The sequence below is a fragment of the Apteryx mantelli genome, chromosome 6, assembly GCF_036417845.1.
Source record: "Apteryx mantelli isolate bAptMan1 chromosome 6, bAptMan1.hap1, whole genome shotgun sequence".
Classification (NCBI taxonomy): Eukaryota; Metazoa; Chordata; class Aves; order Apterygiformes; family Apterygidae; genus Apteryx; species Apteryx mantelli.
This window is the reverse complement of record NC_089983.1, coordinates 23,699,682-23,715,460: the sequence shown is the minus strand read 5'-3', so window position 1 is coordinate 23,715,460 and position 15,779 is coordinate 23,699,682. Positions and strand designations below refer to the sequence as shown.

The following is a 15,779-nucleotide window of genomic DNA, read 5'->3' as shown; positions in this document are numbered from 1 at the left end:
TCCACTCTTGCTAAATTTCATAGTCCTGAATTCCACTGAGAAAGCTTAGACACAATAGTAAATAAACTCAAATGAGAATCACATATTGTGAATATTATGAATACATATATGAATACATATTCACATTATGAATACATATAATACTAAATCCATTATAATTCACTGAAATCTTCTATCACTGCTCAAATAGACGAGTACAACCATTTTCCCCCTCAGTTTTGTACTCTGGAATTATACTTTTTTTTAATCTACTGTGTGTATATTACACAAAAGTATATATATATATATATATATATATAAAAAACAGTATAAATTGAAACACTTCTGATTTAACCCATTGGATGAAAGACTAATAACTAAACCATTCTGAAAAATCAAATCACAATATGAACAATAGCTTTAATAACAGATGAGGTCACGTCTTTATTCTTGAAAGCCCAGTTATGAAGAAATACCCTTTGAAACAATTCCACATGCCCATAAAACTGCGTGCAGAACTTGATTTCTTATTTTTAAATTCTGTAATACTGTACTCTGCTTATTTCCACTATCTCCTTGGGATATGTTATTGCACTCAGGTATTTCCTTGAGTTACGTTCACGTACTTTAAGCGTTTTCTCTTTCAGACATTGCTTAGGACTATTTCCCTTTACTTTTTTTTTTTCCATTATTGCAATGTTTAAAAGCATTTCAGAAGTTTCCTGTGATACAATCTTTACCACTTCCTATAAAAATAGCACAGTTTTTCTTTATCCATGCCCTTCTACCTGACCTCCATCTTCTAACATTTGAAAGGACCGTGTTCTTCTTAGAACCATTTAGATCTTATTTTCCTTTGGTGTGTAAGATTTATTAGCTGTGAAATATTTTATTGCCTTATTTACTGGCTTCAGTGGCCCATTCCAGTAAAGGAGGCAGATCAGCTACAGGCACCCCTAAAGACAAAGATGTTAATGACTCCAGCTGATGTTCCTACTGCTTCAGCCAATGGAAAAGTGAGCCTTGCAAGCTCCATGTTTCCTGAAGCACTGCCGCAGCTCACTCAAAGTGTTCACCACCTGGAGCAATGCCAAATATATTCCTTGGACTGATTCACAGAACTCTAGAAGACTACACTCAGTCATCTAACAAAGAAAAGAAGTCATTTACACCCTCCAAAAGCAGGACTACTCCACATAAAGCCAGGTGAGACATAAGAAGGAAAAAAGTACAGCTAATTCTCTTCAAGGAAGAGGCTCAAGGCAAACATAATTCAGTAATGGGAAAATAAAAATAAGATTCAATGTGTTTCTATTTTAAGTTTTTACAAGTCATTTAAAGACGTTAATTTACTGAGGTTTTCAACATGCTTCTTCTTTGTTCATGTAGCAATCAAAAAATTCATATGTGCAAGCTTTTGCTAACAAATCTGACGTATAAAACCAAGAAAATATAGTTTAAGATGATGAATGTTTTAGAAATGGTTCATTTGCACATGTCAGAAAGCACCCGAGCAAATCTAAATTCCTGTCATCCAGCAATATGAAATTGGCTGTGTCCCTCAACCTTCATCATTAAATAAACAACAGAAAAGAGATAATTCATGCAACATATACCTACATTTAAGAAATTAAATCCCTCCTTGAGCACTAAGAAAGAGGTGCCAAACTTGAAGGAAAAAATTCTCCTAATAGCTCCTTCCAATTACTGTGACATCCTGGACATATTGTATAGCCCTACCAGTGGTCATTCTAACTTCCTGGATCATCTGCTGTAGATACTTAAGTTCTATGAAAACTGTGTTCCAGTAGCGCTGATTAAGCTCAAATGTATACGCAGAATTGTACCAAAAGTGTGTCCCCCCCTTCCACCCAACCAAAAATGTAAAACATTAAGCCAATGTCAAAAATCTGGAAACCAATCTCAGGCAAATTCCATATATGCATCAACTGTGTAACATCATCCAAACGTATCATAACCAGGGGTGGTTTAACGGCACGCGACAGATGAAAAGAACAGGCAGGGTGCAAGGATCACTAATCAATATGGTGTGTAGCTTCTATACCACGCCTATCCCAGAGACAAATTTATATTAAAAAAACCTCCTGATTTTTGCAATTAAATATTTACGTTCCTTCTTTTAAAAGAAGTTACCAACATTCAGAACACATCAGATTTGGACACTGTGCATTTAACATCACAGACTTAGAACTGGACTCCTGGAAACCTGGGCATGTATAACATGCCCTGGACATCACAACCCTAGGAAGACACCAGCTATATCCTAACTCTCTATCTCATTCTTCATAGCCTGTTACCTTGCATACTCTTTTTCTGAGAGTGATTTATTGATTCATTCCTGTCTTTGAAAAGGAGATGCCTTTATGGCCAAGTTTTACTTGCAAGGAATGGAAAGAAACAACTAGCAATTTGTATAAGGAAAAACACTAAATTTTTATAGCTGTCTCATTAACCGATCAGCTACATTGTGTTTAGACCACAAAAAAAAGCAACCCTGCCCAAGCCAAGGACTGCCCTAAGGCAACAAACTAATTTAATATGCAACAAAACAGATTAAACCTTCAGTAAGTCATTCTGCTTGATCTTTTTTGTATGCTATCCATTCTTCTATGATGATATAAAGTAGTGTTGCCAAAACATATTCATTTTCATGGGAAACATCAAGATAATCACTTGATTTTGGCAAAGTAATTGTTTCTAGATCCCTCTCTTATTCCAATTTGCTCTGCTGTCTTCATGAATTATGTTTCAAAACAGGTTTTAAAATTTCAGATGCAAAAGTCTTTCCCATAATTTCATATAAGTCCAGCAGAATGGAACTGTGAATCTTTAGACATGTCTGCAATACAAATAATCATTCAGTTAATTATTATGACATAAAACAAATAAGGTCTGAGAAAAATGCCTCTCATTTGCAAAGATCATCATGATCGGTTTTTTGCCAAGACAAGGCTTAAGATTAGCTTAAAAAAAAAGCAATCTAAAGTCTTGCTTAAAGTTTTTTTTGACATAAGACTAGACTGAACAACTATATGACTTTTTCATCTTGAAATCAAGATATACAGTACGTACATACAATAGATTCCCTTATTAGACATTCATTGGCAGATATTTTCATTATAATTCTTGATACCCATTCTGGCTTTTTTGAAGGCACTTTATTAAGCCTCCATGCTCCATGTCCTCTCCAATTCTTATTACTATTTTTAATACCCTCTGGTGGAAGTGACAAGAAGCAGTGCAAATCTGACAACCAGGAGCACAGAATCTAGCAAGAAATTACTATGCAAATGTGCCTGGGAGAAGATAACATTAATAAATATTTGCTGATAGGCCTTTTGCTCTCGCAGGTAGCACATTTATAATAAAAACTTAACAGTAATTTAAACCAAAGATCAGAAGCCTCAGATGTATGTGTGGCTGACAGATGACAAAGAAGAAAAAACTTGTATGTGTTGTCATTTTAGAGGAACCAAGCCAAGCTCACTACCTGAGAAGAAAATATTTTCTTGCCAACTTCTCACATTCTACAAATGTTCAAGCTATTTACCAAAAAAAGAAGCCTTTCTGTTCATCAGTGACTATAAACTTCCAACCACTGTACGTCAAAATACTCAGACACCGTATTCTCAGTGCTGAAAGATGAAGCATAACACAGGCAACATTAGGTTTGGGGGGGGGGGGGTAGGGGAGGAGGAAGCCCTCAGTGGTTATTTATAAGAAAATTTACACATTAAACTTAAGTTAATTCTGCAGCTAAAGGAATGCAAGTCACAGGAAAGCAGGGAAATTTTTGACTTCACTATAGGGAAAAATCAGTTACTCTGACACAGAGGAAAATATGAAAGAATGGGAAGAAACACCAGCACATAATCACATAAAATGAAAATATTAATTATTCAATTTATCCTACAAGAGTGTAAGATCATGTTTCAGAAAAAACACAACCATGGCTAATTACTTACCTTCAGTAATGGGAACTAGATGGAGAGCTTATTGACAGAAAAAAGTAGGCTATTCAGAAGTGACTAACTTTCACAGACATCCAAAGACACAGAAAGGCAAGAAGTTTGCTTCTATCTTAGTTGGAGTTTCTCCACTGTAAGAAACTGTTACAAAACAACTTCCTTTTTTAATCCAACCTACATGCTGATTTTCAATTCTTAAAATACAAAACCGTAAAGCATTTTTGAATTTATTTCTGACCTGCACTCTTAAAATCCTTCTATGTTGGATACAGGTAAACGTATGGATTGGTGGTCATTCTGACCCAGAAGCGAAAAGAGCTTGTAGAGACAGCAGCTTCTTACACCGAAAGATCAAGTCCTCCAGAGATACAGAAATCACAGAAAAATTCCAAGCAGTACTTAAATTCATACAGCTTTTTCACTCCTACTTCTCTGGGAAAAAGTCTGTTATCAGAAAAAGACCATATTCTGGCAACAGGCTCTTTGGAGTCGGAAAACCTGAAGACCAGCCTGCAAGGTACTAGAAAGATTAACGTTCTGAATTACAGCCACAGGCTTAGAAGCAAGCCTGCTAACGATGACATCTTGTCCAGGCAGTTTTGTGCAGCTACTGTAAGCATTACCTTAAGTATAACAGGAAGGAATTAGTTATCCAAAGAAATTAGTATGCTTACGCTGTGCTTCCACTCTTCCCACAAACTACAGAAAAAGGCTTCACATTTCTCTCACTGGATTGAAATGTTGGTACTTGGGACAAACTCCAAATAAGTTAAAGACATCCCAAGGATAATAGTCTTAATATAATAGGGTATGATATTGTTTCTAAACAATCCAGATGAAGTTGGAGAAGAACAGTAGAAGTCCAGAAAAATCTAGAGAAGCATTAGTAACATGCTCCTAACTAGATGCTAAGAAACAGAGATTTATGGACTCAGTTCCGGCTGAAAGCATATTTTTTATTGTTAAAAGAGTACGTAGTGAAGACTTCAAAAATCAAGTCTCACCTTTCCATTTTTGTAGAGGCAAGGTTGTCATTCTGACTTATCACAGTCATTAAGACTACTGATATGAACCATATTATTAAAGAGAAATACATACTCTTTCCAAATGTTACATGACCTTTGCAATTTTTCACTTAATACAAAGAGTGTTGGACTTCGATCTTTAAATCAAGCTACCTTGGCATTTTATTAGGAGAATATATCTAATAATAGTTTATTAGGAGAATATATCTAATAATAGTAGGGAGGCAAAGACACAACAATACCTTGCAGTTCAAAAATAGAAAATTCAAATTGGGATTAAAACGCAGCTCTTAACTGAAGAAGCAACTGATTACTCAAAAAATTTAGCAATCTAAGATGCAAATTTACCCCTGAAATCCTTACATTGAAATTGGATATCTCTCTAAATAATGTATTACAGTTCAACTGCAAAGTTACTGGACTTAACAGCAAGCACTGGCAAACTAGGGATGAATAATTGCTTCTACTGAAGGAATTATTTTGTCCAGTATTGTACAGGAGATAAGACTTGCTGATTCTTTTGGTTCTCAAAAATCTAGGAATCCTAGTGGATACAAGTTTGATTCTGATTTTGCTTCTATCAGAAAAATCAGGCTGGAAAACATATGGCCTACAAATACATTGACTTCCATTTTTCTCATTATTTTCAATTTATCGGTAAATGTCTCTTCAAAAAACTTCAGTCTGGCAGTGGATCACTCCACACCAGAACAGTAGTCATGTTCCATTAACGTTCAGCATTAAGGAGAAAGACAGACAGAACGAACAAAAGACAGACCATCATGATATACAAGACTCCCCAAACAGTCCTCTTTTGCATGTCTGCACTGTTACTGGTTGTTGCTTTAACACCTATGTTATACCTGAGACCTTAAATTTGCAAAACAGAATTTCTGACTACAGAACCCTAGTAGAGGTAGGCAGAAAATGTGTTCAAACAACATATAGCCCAGAAAATAGTACAGCAAGTAAATGGATTTCAGGATAGATAATGCATTTACAACAGTATATCAATTTTTTGCAAATTATCACCACTCAGCTACCATCACATTCTGCTGTTTTGTCACACATATACATGACATATACAATGGTATATACCATTTCTAGCTACATGGTTTTTAATGCATTCAAGACAGAATAAAAACTGACATTTTTTCACCCAAGTTTCAGGTGTGCTCCCTATCACATACATGGATATCCCATTCAGTCTTTCCAAACTACGTTTTTCCAGTAGTGTGCCTTTGCCATAGAGAAATCAGTGCTGTACAAATGAAGCATATCCTCTTTCACAGGGACTGAATTTGTTCCTTTCTCCATAGTACACAACTGTCAGTTCTGAGAATGAAAACATCTCATATAGAATAAATGGACTTCAGAAGCGTAGAACAGTTTGTTAATCAACAATCAGCAGAGACACACGTTTACGTTCTCCACACCATAGTCATTCAATTAACGAATGAACATTTCTGTGATTTGGATTTTTAATCTTCGTTATTTAGAACTGTTAAAGTAACTTTGATGCTTTGCACTAAGCTTACAAAGGGAAGACAGGGACACTGTAACTTGGAATTGCAGGAACAAACATAAGATGATGATGGACTAAAATACCACTAGACCAAGAGTGAGGGACACCTGAAAGCTGATCTTAGCTCTGATATGGACTCTTTAGAAGCTTCTTCCCTTGACTTTATGGAAAAACACTAAATTCTAATAACATAAAACGTATAAAGAATTTTAACCAAACTATAGTCCATTTCTAGGTAGAGACACTAGTTTCATCTGACATCATTAATTTCAAGTGCTTTTGTGTTTGTTAGTATAAGTGATTTAAAATTACTTTAAGGCCTGACTTGAGGCAACCAGAATAGTTTGCTTACCATCTTAAAAAGTAATCCCAGGTTTTCAAATGAAGAAAGGAGTACAAGGAAGGAATACTTTAAAAGCAGAGAGCGCTTTATTTGCACAATTCATCCACTAATTTGAAGTCTGGATCATAACAAGCATTTCTGAAGCAAAACTGTAAAAGTATGAAAAATAACTGCATTTGGTCTAACACAGAAAGTATACTTTTGTCATTCTGTCACCCCCTAAGAATTTAAGCAAAATAAACATATTTTGAGTACCAAAAATAGCTTGTCTTCCTAGAGTAGATGCCCAATAGAATTAAGTGTAACAGACAGGATCATTACTGTCTAAAACTATGTGAAGGCACCTGCTCTTTCCTTCTGCCATTGCAGTCTTGACAGATTAAGTGTAATGAAATGCATAACCGCAATTTCAAACAGGTCTATGACTTCTGCAGTAACACTTGGTCTTCAATGAATTAAGACCTTCAAATGTATTTCTTGTACATAAAAGACAACTACCCAGAGAAACCTACATTAACAAGCAAAGAGATCGACAAAACTTCACTGTAAAAATATACAACTTTCAGTAAAGGTGGCTGAAAGTTTTACTTGAAACATTAATAAAAAAATTAAATCATTTGACACAATTATTATTTATAAAGCTCTTTTTCAGCTTTTGAATTTTGCTCTATCTAATAACATGCCTATCAGGCATAAAATTTTATCGGCTGGACAGGGTGGGATGCAGCAATGCTTTGTGCTCACACAAATTCCTTCCTCTTGTTTCATTTTACTTCTTGACCTAATTGGTATATCACAGTTAAAAGCTCTAACACAAACTTTTCCCTTTTCACCAAGAACTTGCACTTTCTGACAAGTGAGCATGAGCACAAAAGAGAGCAGGAGGAGCTGTGTATTTAGACTGCTGAGCATCTTCAGAGCATGGAAATCCAACATGATTTTTCTCCGTTCTTGCAATACCTCATGCTGTTCTGCTGCCCCCCCCCCCATTTTATTTCTCAGAAGATTCTAGTAAATTTGGGCTTGATCAATGATATTTTAGGGAAGTTGTCCCCCACATTTGCACAGTGACCATGGCTTTAGCAATAGCTGGAATGCTATACAAACCAGGGAAGCATGGTTTACATTTCCATGCAACTCTGTTCAGAATACAGGGTTGATGATATAGATTTGCTTCAGGCTGTGAAGTGCAGGACACTGGAAATTCACCAACATGATGATTTTTGGTAAAAGCTCAAACAAAAAGTATTTACAAATGTGATATCCATTTAGAAATTAGAAATTACAATTATCAAACTATAATTAGCAAGGCACACATGAAATTATGTCAGGTCAAAAATCTTTTTTCACAAATATTTAATAGTTTGGATAAATACCTTTCAAACTCTTTTCTTCCCTAAATTATACTTTTCTTAATTTTCTCACTTTATTTCTTTGCTAGCAGATATTTTGATATATCAATATAGCAAAAGGCTTTTTCTGCCTCCTGACTGAATGATAAAAAACACAGGATTGTAGAATATTAGTGAACAATATGAAACACCTTAAGTACCAAACACTATTTGCAACAAAAATCCTCTAGAATTTGGGGATTTATACAGCATTTAAGTAAATAAGTTTGTCATCCAAATATTCAGGTATTAACAAGAATATTCAGTCACAAAGGATAACTAGATTACAGACTTAATTCATTAGATGTTAGTAAATTATTACCTTATAATTTGGGGTTTAACCTTTATTGATTAACCACTTCAAAAATATTAGTTACAGAAGGATACCAACTGCATAGATACCATGCAATAACAATGATTCCAGAGCAGAAGTCTCTTACACAATTAAGAGAATAATATCAACAAATTTTTTTTTCCACCAAAACTAATATGAAAAAATATTCTCTAAAACAAAGTATGTTAACAGTGTCTGGAGGAAGGAGGAAAGAAAAAGAAACAAAGATCTTTCCTGGAAGGAGAAATGTTTATTAGAGAAGATAAATTATTAAAATGATCTAATGTTTTCAAATGATAAACAAAATGAAGAAGGGACAGCAATATTTTTACTTGTTTCTGCCAGTTGTCAATAGTTATTAACAATGAATCTGGTATTACAACACTTTCAGATAAACATTTCTTTTTTAACCATGTCTAATAGGAAAAACTGAGGATGTTTTCATGATGATTTAATCCCCCAGTAAATAAACTTCTTGTGTTCTAACTTTGGCTTTTCTGAAAATCTGTGTCTTGCTCACCAGCCTAAGTGACTGAATCGTGCAAAACTTATTTTCAGAAGTAACCTGGGTGCATAGATGCCAAGTGCTATTTATATTTCCTTAAAAACAGTCTTCTACAATTATTACTTTATAGAAGATGAATTTTCACTATTCAGAACCTTACAAGAGGCATATCAGGCTTCAGCAGTACCACTAACAAAGCTGGCCACCACACACTAATTACAATTCCTAACAATAAACTTCAGTTCTTTCCAACTAGTCTGCTTTTTCTTGATGAAGTGATTTCTGTGACTCTTTATCCAGATGTGCCACTCTAAAGCCTAGAAATCTTCCTCACCTCTATTTTCTCCACGTTCTATTTTAAGTGGGTTTGCTGATGAAAAAGCCTTCTTTTTTCTGTCCACACTTAACTGCTCACTCCTAGAACTATGATTTCATTTTGTGTTGAAACAAAACATGGTTCAGGACATCATTGTTTCAGACCTTCCAGGCAGAGAGGAGGACTGTACATATGTGAAAATTCAGAATCCAGCCTGAGCAAAAATGACAAATAATTTTAAGAACATCCTTCATGGATTTCTTCTCTCCCTTTCTCCTCCCCACCCCCTCCAATGTGAAGTATCCTACAGAAAGGATATGGAGGCACCTGGAAGCCAAAACTTCCAGATAAGTTCGGACTTCTGAATTATGTTATTACAGAATGCTTGAAGAAAGCTAAGCTGAAACAACAGTACCCTGGCTTACGTTAAATCTCCTTACAGCAAATTATGCAGGCTGCTATCCAATTTTCTAAATGTAAAAACAAAAACAAAACATGAAAAAACAGAGTTCCTGCACAGGTTCTCTGTTCAGGAGAAGGTACTTGCTCAGCAAGGTAGAGACACCTGTTCTCTCTTCCTCTAGCCCAATGAAGTATAAATATTACCCAAGTGAAACAGCTCTAACACAACAGAATGAAGAAAACCAGCTCAGAATTCTGTAGACCTGAAAACATCTTTCAACCACCAGTCTTTCAAGTGTGGGGCTCAAGTTCATGCGTGTGGAACTGGAACTGAACACAGATCTCCCACACGCTGTCCAGGGCAACTGCATAAAATGACAAGTGACACCATCAAACACATCGTATCCAGAATTTTTGTCCAGTCAAAAGCCTGAACTTCTCACAAATAAACTCTTCTCACCAAGAAGAGTTTCCTCACCTGAGCTTTCACAGTCGTATCATATCACTCTGGTAGTTTCTGTAACATACTGAATGAAGTTCAGAATCTCAATCCTTATTTTGAAGCAGCTATATAGTCTATTCTTAGAGTATTTTACAAACTTCCTCATCTCCTCTTGAGATCTCTACTGCTCAATCACAGACCAAAAAAAACCCCAAAACCAAAAAGCAACACTTTCTTCATGATAGGTCCAGGATCATGGAATTTAGCCTTTAATCTGAACACACTGCTGGTATTACTACAAAGCACTCTTCTCAGACCCTGCCTTCTCAAGCCTCAAAAACTGCTTTTCACACTTAAAACAAACGAACAAACATGAATAAAAAAACCAAATCAAGCAACAACAACAAAAACAACCAACACAACATATGTGAAAGAGGGAAGTTAACAGGTTCATTTTCCCTTGAAAGACATATTATGAGCATGGCTTCAGAATCTAACTGAGCAGAAAGCATATGAAAAAAGCACACAATTTCTTGGCTGAACATTCCAGGAAAGACCTCCAGAACACCAACCCCTTAGCCTATAGATGGGGGGCAGGGGCAACATATATAACCTCTGCCTCCAGAGGTAGCGCTACATCAAGGCTGCTACAGTGAACTCACAGTTCTCAGTTTACTCAGCTCCTCCGGCAGGAATCAGTGACCCCCACTAAAAAAAAAAAAAAAAAAAAAAAAAAGGCAAATTCGAGATTTCCATGAAGAGGCTTGACTATTCTTGGGTCCCAAAGACAAAACCATCAACATGGAATTGCTTACAAATCCTAACCACTTCCCTAACCATTTTTTCCTCTTCGTTGCAAGATCCACATCTCCTTCAGAAGCTCTTTGTAAGTAAACCTGCAGTAACAGGGCTGCTAACCTCTGAACACACTCTTAACATGCAAAACATCTAATACATAATATTCATGTTTTCTAAAGGAGATAAAATTGAAATTATGCTGGTATTGCCTGTGAAAATTGGCAATCCGATATACAAATACTCTCTTGAAAAAATAGAGCTCCCTACCAGGAACCTAGCTAGTTCTGTCCAGCCTAACTAGCACTCCTGATGCTGCTTCTTTCATTACTTATCGATACGAAATGGCAGGAGGGGAAATATGCAGCAATAACAACACTTGGAAGAGAATGCAAGGTCTTTGAAGTTGAAAGCATACAACAAGGTTTTGGAACAAAGAACTAGCCTACTTGTAATACAACAAGCATGTATTTATAGCTATGAAAATCATGCATAAAAGAATCCCCAAAAGAATAAAAGGCCAAGGAAAGGCACACTAGTTAAAGTACTTAGAGAAACAATACAAGTTTTATGTGTCATGGTAGTGACACACGACATATCCTTTTCCAAATGTTTGTAACAACGTTTGCTGCCTGGCAGCCTTTAAACACACACTGAACAATAGCAAGCAAATTTATTCAAAGGTCCTAAAAACACAGCAACAGTATTTTTTTAAAGTTACATAAAAAAATAACTTGTCAATCTGCAGCTATTTCGTGACTACAGGCTGATCCAAACAAGAAAGCTTAGAGAAAGGAGTTTTGTTGCAGTGATGCTCTGTTGCTCCTTTCAAGTGTCTTTTACAAGGAGTAGTAGTCTCCGTAGCTTCTACTTCTCTTCCTCCTCCATGATGATGAAAAAATCTGAAATTGGTGCACCAGTTTAAAGTTTACTTATCAGCTATGGCCTCCAGCTTCTTCCTTCCCAAAAAGGTATACGGGAGCCAATCAGGATCTTTCTCCAGCGCTTCGAGCAGAAATGCATTGGTTCTAGAGCCCACCAGATCTTCCACGCAAGAGGCAAAGTCAGAATTTGTCTCTTGCAGACACAACTTGGCAAGAAAGCAAATACTGTATCATAAAACCTGCTCATTGCAGAATCAAGTCAAAATTGTGGAGCCTGGTATTAAAATCAGCACAATTAAAATTATCGAATATATCTAATATAAGGAGACGTTAATACAACTTGGACAAAGTAATCCAAATGAAGCCTAATAGCATACAATGTTAATCATCATAGTCTTTCACTAAAAGGTAGCTGCAACTGAGGGAATAAATTATAATTTGGCAGCATAAGAATTCCCTCTTCCAAGAGGGAAACACAGGTAAAAAAGCTGTCTCAATTTATGAATAAAATGTATTAAAGGAGGTTTTAAAAAATATACAGCAAAATTTTATTTTGACTCCTATGGGTTAAATATTTCCAATTAAAAATGAAATCTATAATGTGTTCAAAAGTTACAGATCAATAAATTCTAGACAATGTCTCCCCTGAATGTTTAGGGTGCTTCATACACCTTTTTCAAGTATATTTTGTCCTTGATCTTTGAATAAGCACACAGAGCAGAACAATATTGAACTATAGTGGATTTCCCATGTCATGCAAGAAGCTTAGAGCAAACTGATTACTAAACTCTCTATGAAGTACAAGAAGGTGACAACGCATTTGTTAATATTTTTATATCATGAATGACAAATGTATGCTTAGGAATATTATCTGAAAGACTATAAAACAAAGCAAGTCTAAAATACTAAAAAACGTTAGCTGTTTAGGTCAATGAGGAAAATTTTCCTTCATTGGGGTCTCCTCTCCCGCCTTTTTTTTTTTTTTTTTTTAATCTCCATAGAACACCTTAGCAGAAACAATCAGCTTTGACAGAACATCAAAATTCTGGCACTGAACCATAAATTGACCATCACCATAAAAAAAACTGCTAAATGAGAAACCATGTGCTCAGTATAAAACTAATTTCATGCTTTCAAAAGCACACAGTGGCTTCTAGCAAGATAGTGGCCCTGGGACTTGCAAAGACAGATTGGCTAATACAAATGGTGTGTGCTCCTGATGCAGTCTGCTTAGCCAAGCTTTACATGTACTGGCAGTAAATGGAAATTCTCGAATCTTCTGTCAAACAAATACACACTTATCTATAACTTTAGAGCTGAAAGCTATAAAACAGCTGCCTCAAATAAATTTAGCAGGAAAACACATGAGCTGCCCTAGTTCCTCATAAAAAAGCAGTCTTTACACAGTAAGCATAGACATTTTTAGCAAGCAAAACAACATTTTAATAAAATATTTTTCAACATCTTTCCTCTTTCATTAAAAAAAAATCATACCAGCAGACTCAAACATAATCACAGCAGGTCACATCACAAACTAAACATATTAGCAGAACAATAACACTTAATAAGTAACTGAAGTTAAATAATTTTGTGTGTGCTGCTATAGGCGAAATTCTCAATAAGAACTTTTTACATAGGTACAAAGTCTATTTAGTTTTCGATAATGCTTTTGTCAAGCTTAAAAATTTACTACTAGAACTTCAGAGGCTACCTTTAGCACACTATCTGTTCCCTTAAATAAAACTTACTGCACTAAATGTCAAATTTAACTGAAGCATGGTTAGGGAGTAACGACAGTAATTTTATACCCTTCTCAAAGCAAGTTGTCAGTGCGAATGAATTACTGCAAGCTACCCTGGGCACGACAGGTCATAACTTTTAATATTAACAATGACAGTCATACACAAGATATCAAATCCAGTATACAATTTATTTCATTTAGTTTCTTGTTTATCCGGAGAAACCAACAGCTCTTGCATTTTACATATTATTATAACTACAATTTGAGATTTAACAAGCCAGAAAGCTAGCTCTGGTAAGAGGTATTTAGTAACACTGCTAGTTAGCTTCTTTCTATAACAATAATTACACCATTATTGACATGTTCCAAAACCATTTAAAATGCATAGGAAAGTCACCTACTGTAAAGATGCCCTCTGCAAACAGCAAGCAAAGAAAGGCAGCTTGCTACATATTTACAGAGTTCCTTTTAATACTGAAATAAGAAGAGAACAAAAATATGCATTATATACCTTGCCATTTTTGCTGTCTTTTCCACTGGAATAACTAGAATACAAATGACAGATACAGAAATAATGCCAAACATGTAAGCATTGACTATTAATATGATACCACAAAGCTATTCAGTGAAGTTTAATAATAAAAATTATGCTTACCTCTACTGGCAAGTCCACTCCACATTATGGCAATAGTATTTAACCAGCTGAAATAGCAACCAAGTTACATAAACAAAACTTCCAGTATGTGACCAATATGATCTACGGTGCTACAGACACTTGGCTCCAGCCCTGATCATCTGTGTGACAGTACACTCTTATACCAGTGCAGCTTCAAACCTTCCCAGATGCCGGCTTATTGCATTGCTCATTGAAAATCCTTCACACGCTGGCAACATTTTAGGGAAGGACAAGCACACTCTGAGTCATTTGTAAAGAAAGCAAAGCAATTTCAGTTCTGTATCTTCATGCGTACCGAAACACAGAGCACTGTCAAAGTAGAAGTCTGAGGTGAATTTATGCTGAGAAATAGGCAACCTAAGCCTTCATTATCAATGCATGAAATCAGCCACAGTGATCAAATTCAAACAAACCATAAAAAGAATATGATTATGAAAGACTCTACAGATTTAGCTCCAAACCACACAGAACGAAGAATCATCTATCTAGATTGTGTGAATGTTAAAAATAGCTCTGTCTTTTCTACAATGAACATGAGACAGGGGAGAATCAGTAGCCTGTATTGTGATGAGCTTCATTATTGGAAAAAATCCTGCAATAAAAACTAATGATTCCTTACAGCTTTTCTAAATAAGATTAATTAGCAATTATGCAAATGAACAAATAAGTACTTTTTTAACCACGCAACTGACAAAGTCTATTATCAGGTATCACATTTGTTTATATATTAAACAGTAGCACAAATATTTAGATAAAATTCTGGAATACTGACCTAGCAAAAATCTTCTGTACAGTCCAGCAGATTAAAAAAACAACAAAAAGCATGACATTATTTGACCACATGTCTTTATCTTTCAAGACAACGATTTTTTTAATTACTTACTATGGAAAATCTCCATGGCTTATTAAATTCACGCTCCTTCTACTCCCACAGATACTTCCCACTATACAAATCTTTTTATCTTTACAGGTACTTCACACGTTTTCTTTTGCAAAAACAGTAAGAGGGCATGTTTCACTGTGCATACTCACACCCACAGAGATTTTAAACACACAGTGTAATACAAGTCAGATGTAATCATGAAGAGGTTAAGTTTGCAAAGAAATAAAAAGACATGGGAGTTTCTATTATAATACCTGTACAGTTATCCAAATATACTATTGTGTCATGAGACATCTATGAGAGAAGTTTTGGCAGGATCTGTTCCCAGATGAGGATACTTACCAGACAGCAGAAAGTATCTGATTTTCATTTAAGAGATAAAAATAATAAACAAATCTGACTTCATTATTTTATTGTTTCAGCCATTTAATACTATAAAAATCACTGTCAGGAGATACACACTGAATAAAAATGATCACCCTGCATTTATAGACTCCTTTTCACCCAACCGCCTACCCCCATAAACTGTGGGTCACATCCTTCCATGGG

General features: G+C 35.5%; 1 protein-coding gene across 2 annotated transcripts in view; it reads right to left on the bottom strand.

The window, feature by feature from the left end:
- Window positions 1-15,304, bottom strand: part of ZNF385B (zinc finger protein 385B) — a 139,491-nt gene extending 124,187 nt beyond the window's left edge. Inside the window, exon 1 of one of the 2 annotated variants that reach the window (XM_067298988.1) lies at window positions 15,231-15,304. In XM_067298988.1, coding sequence (XP_067155089.1) covers window positions 15,231-15,246 — 16 coding nt within the window. In that variant the 5' untranslated portion in view covers window positions 15,247-15,304. Of the gene's footprint in view, window positions 1-14,326; window positions 14,543-15,230 lie in introns of those variants that run through there. The other variant, XM_067298987.1, reaches the window with a different exon arrangement.
- Between the last annotated feature and the right edge of the window lie 475 nt (window positions 15,305-15,779).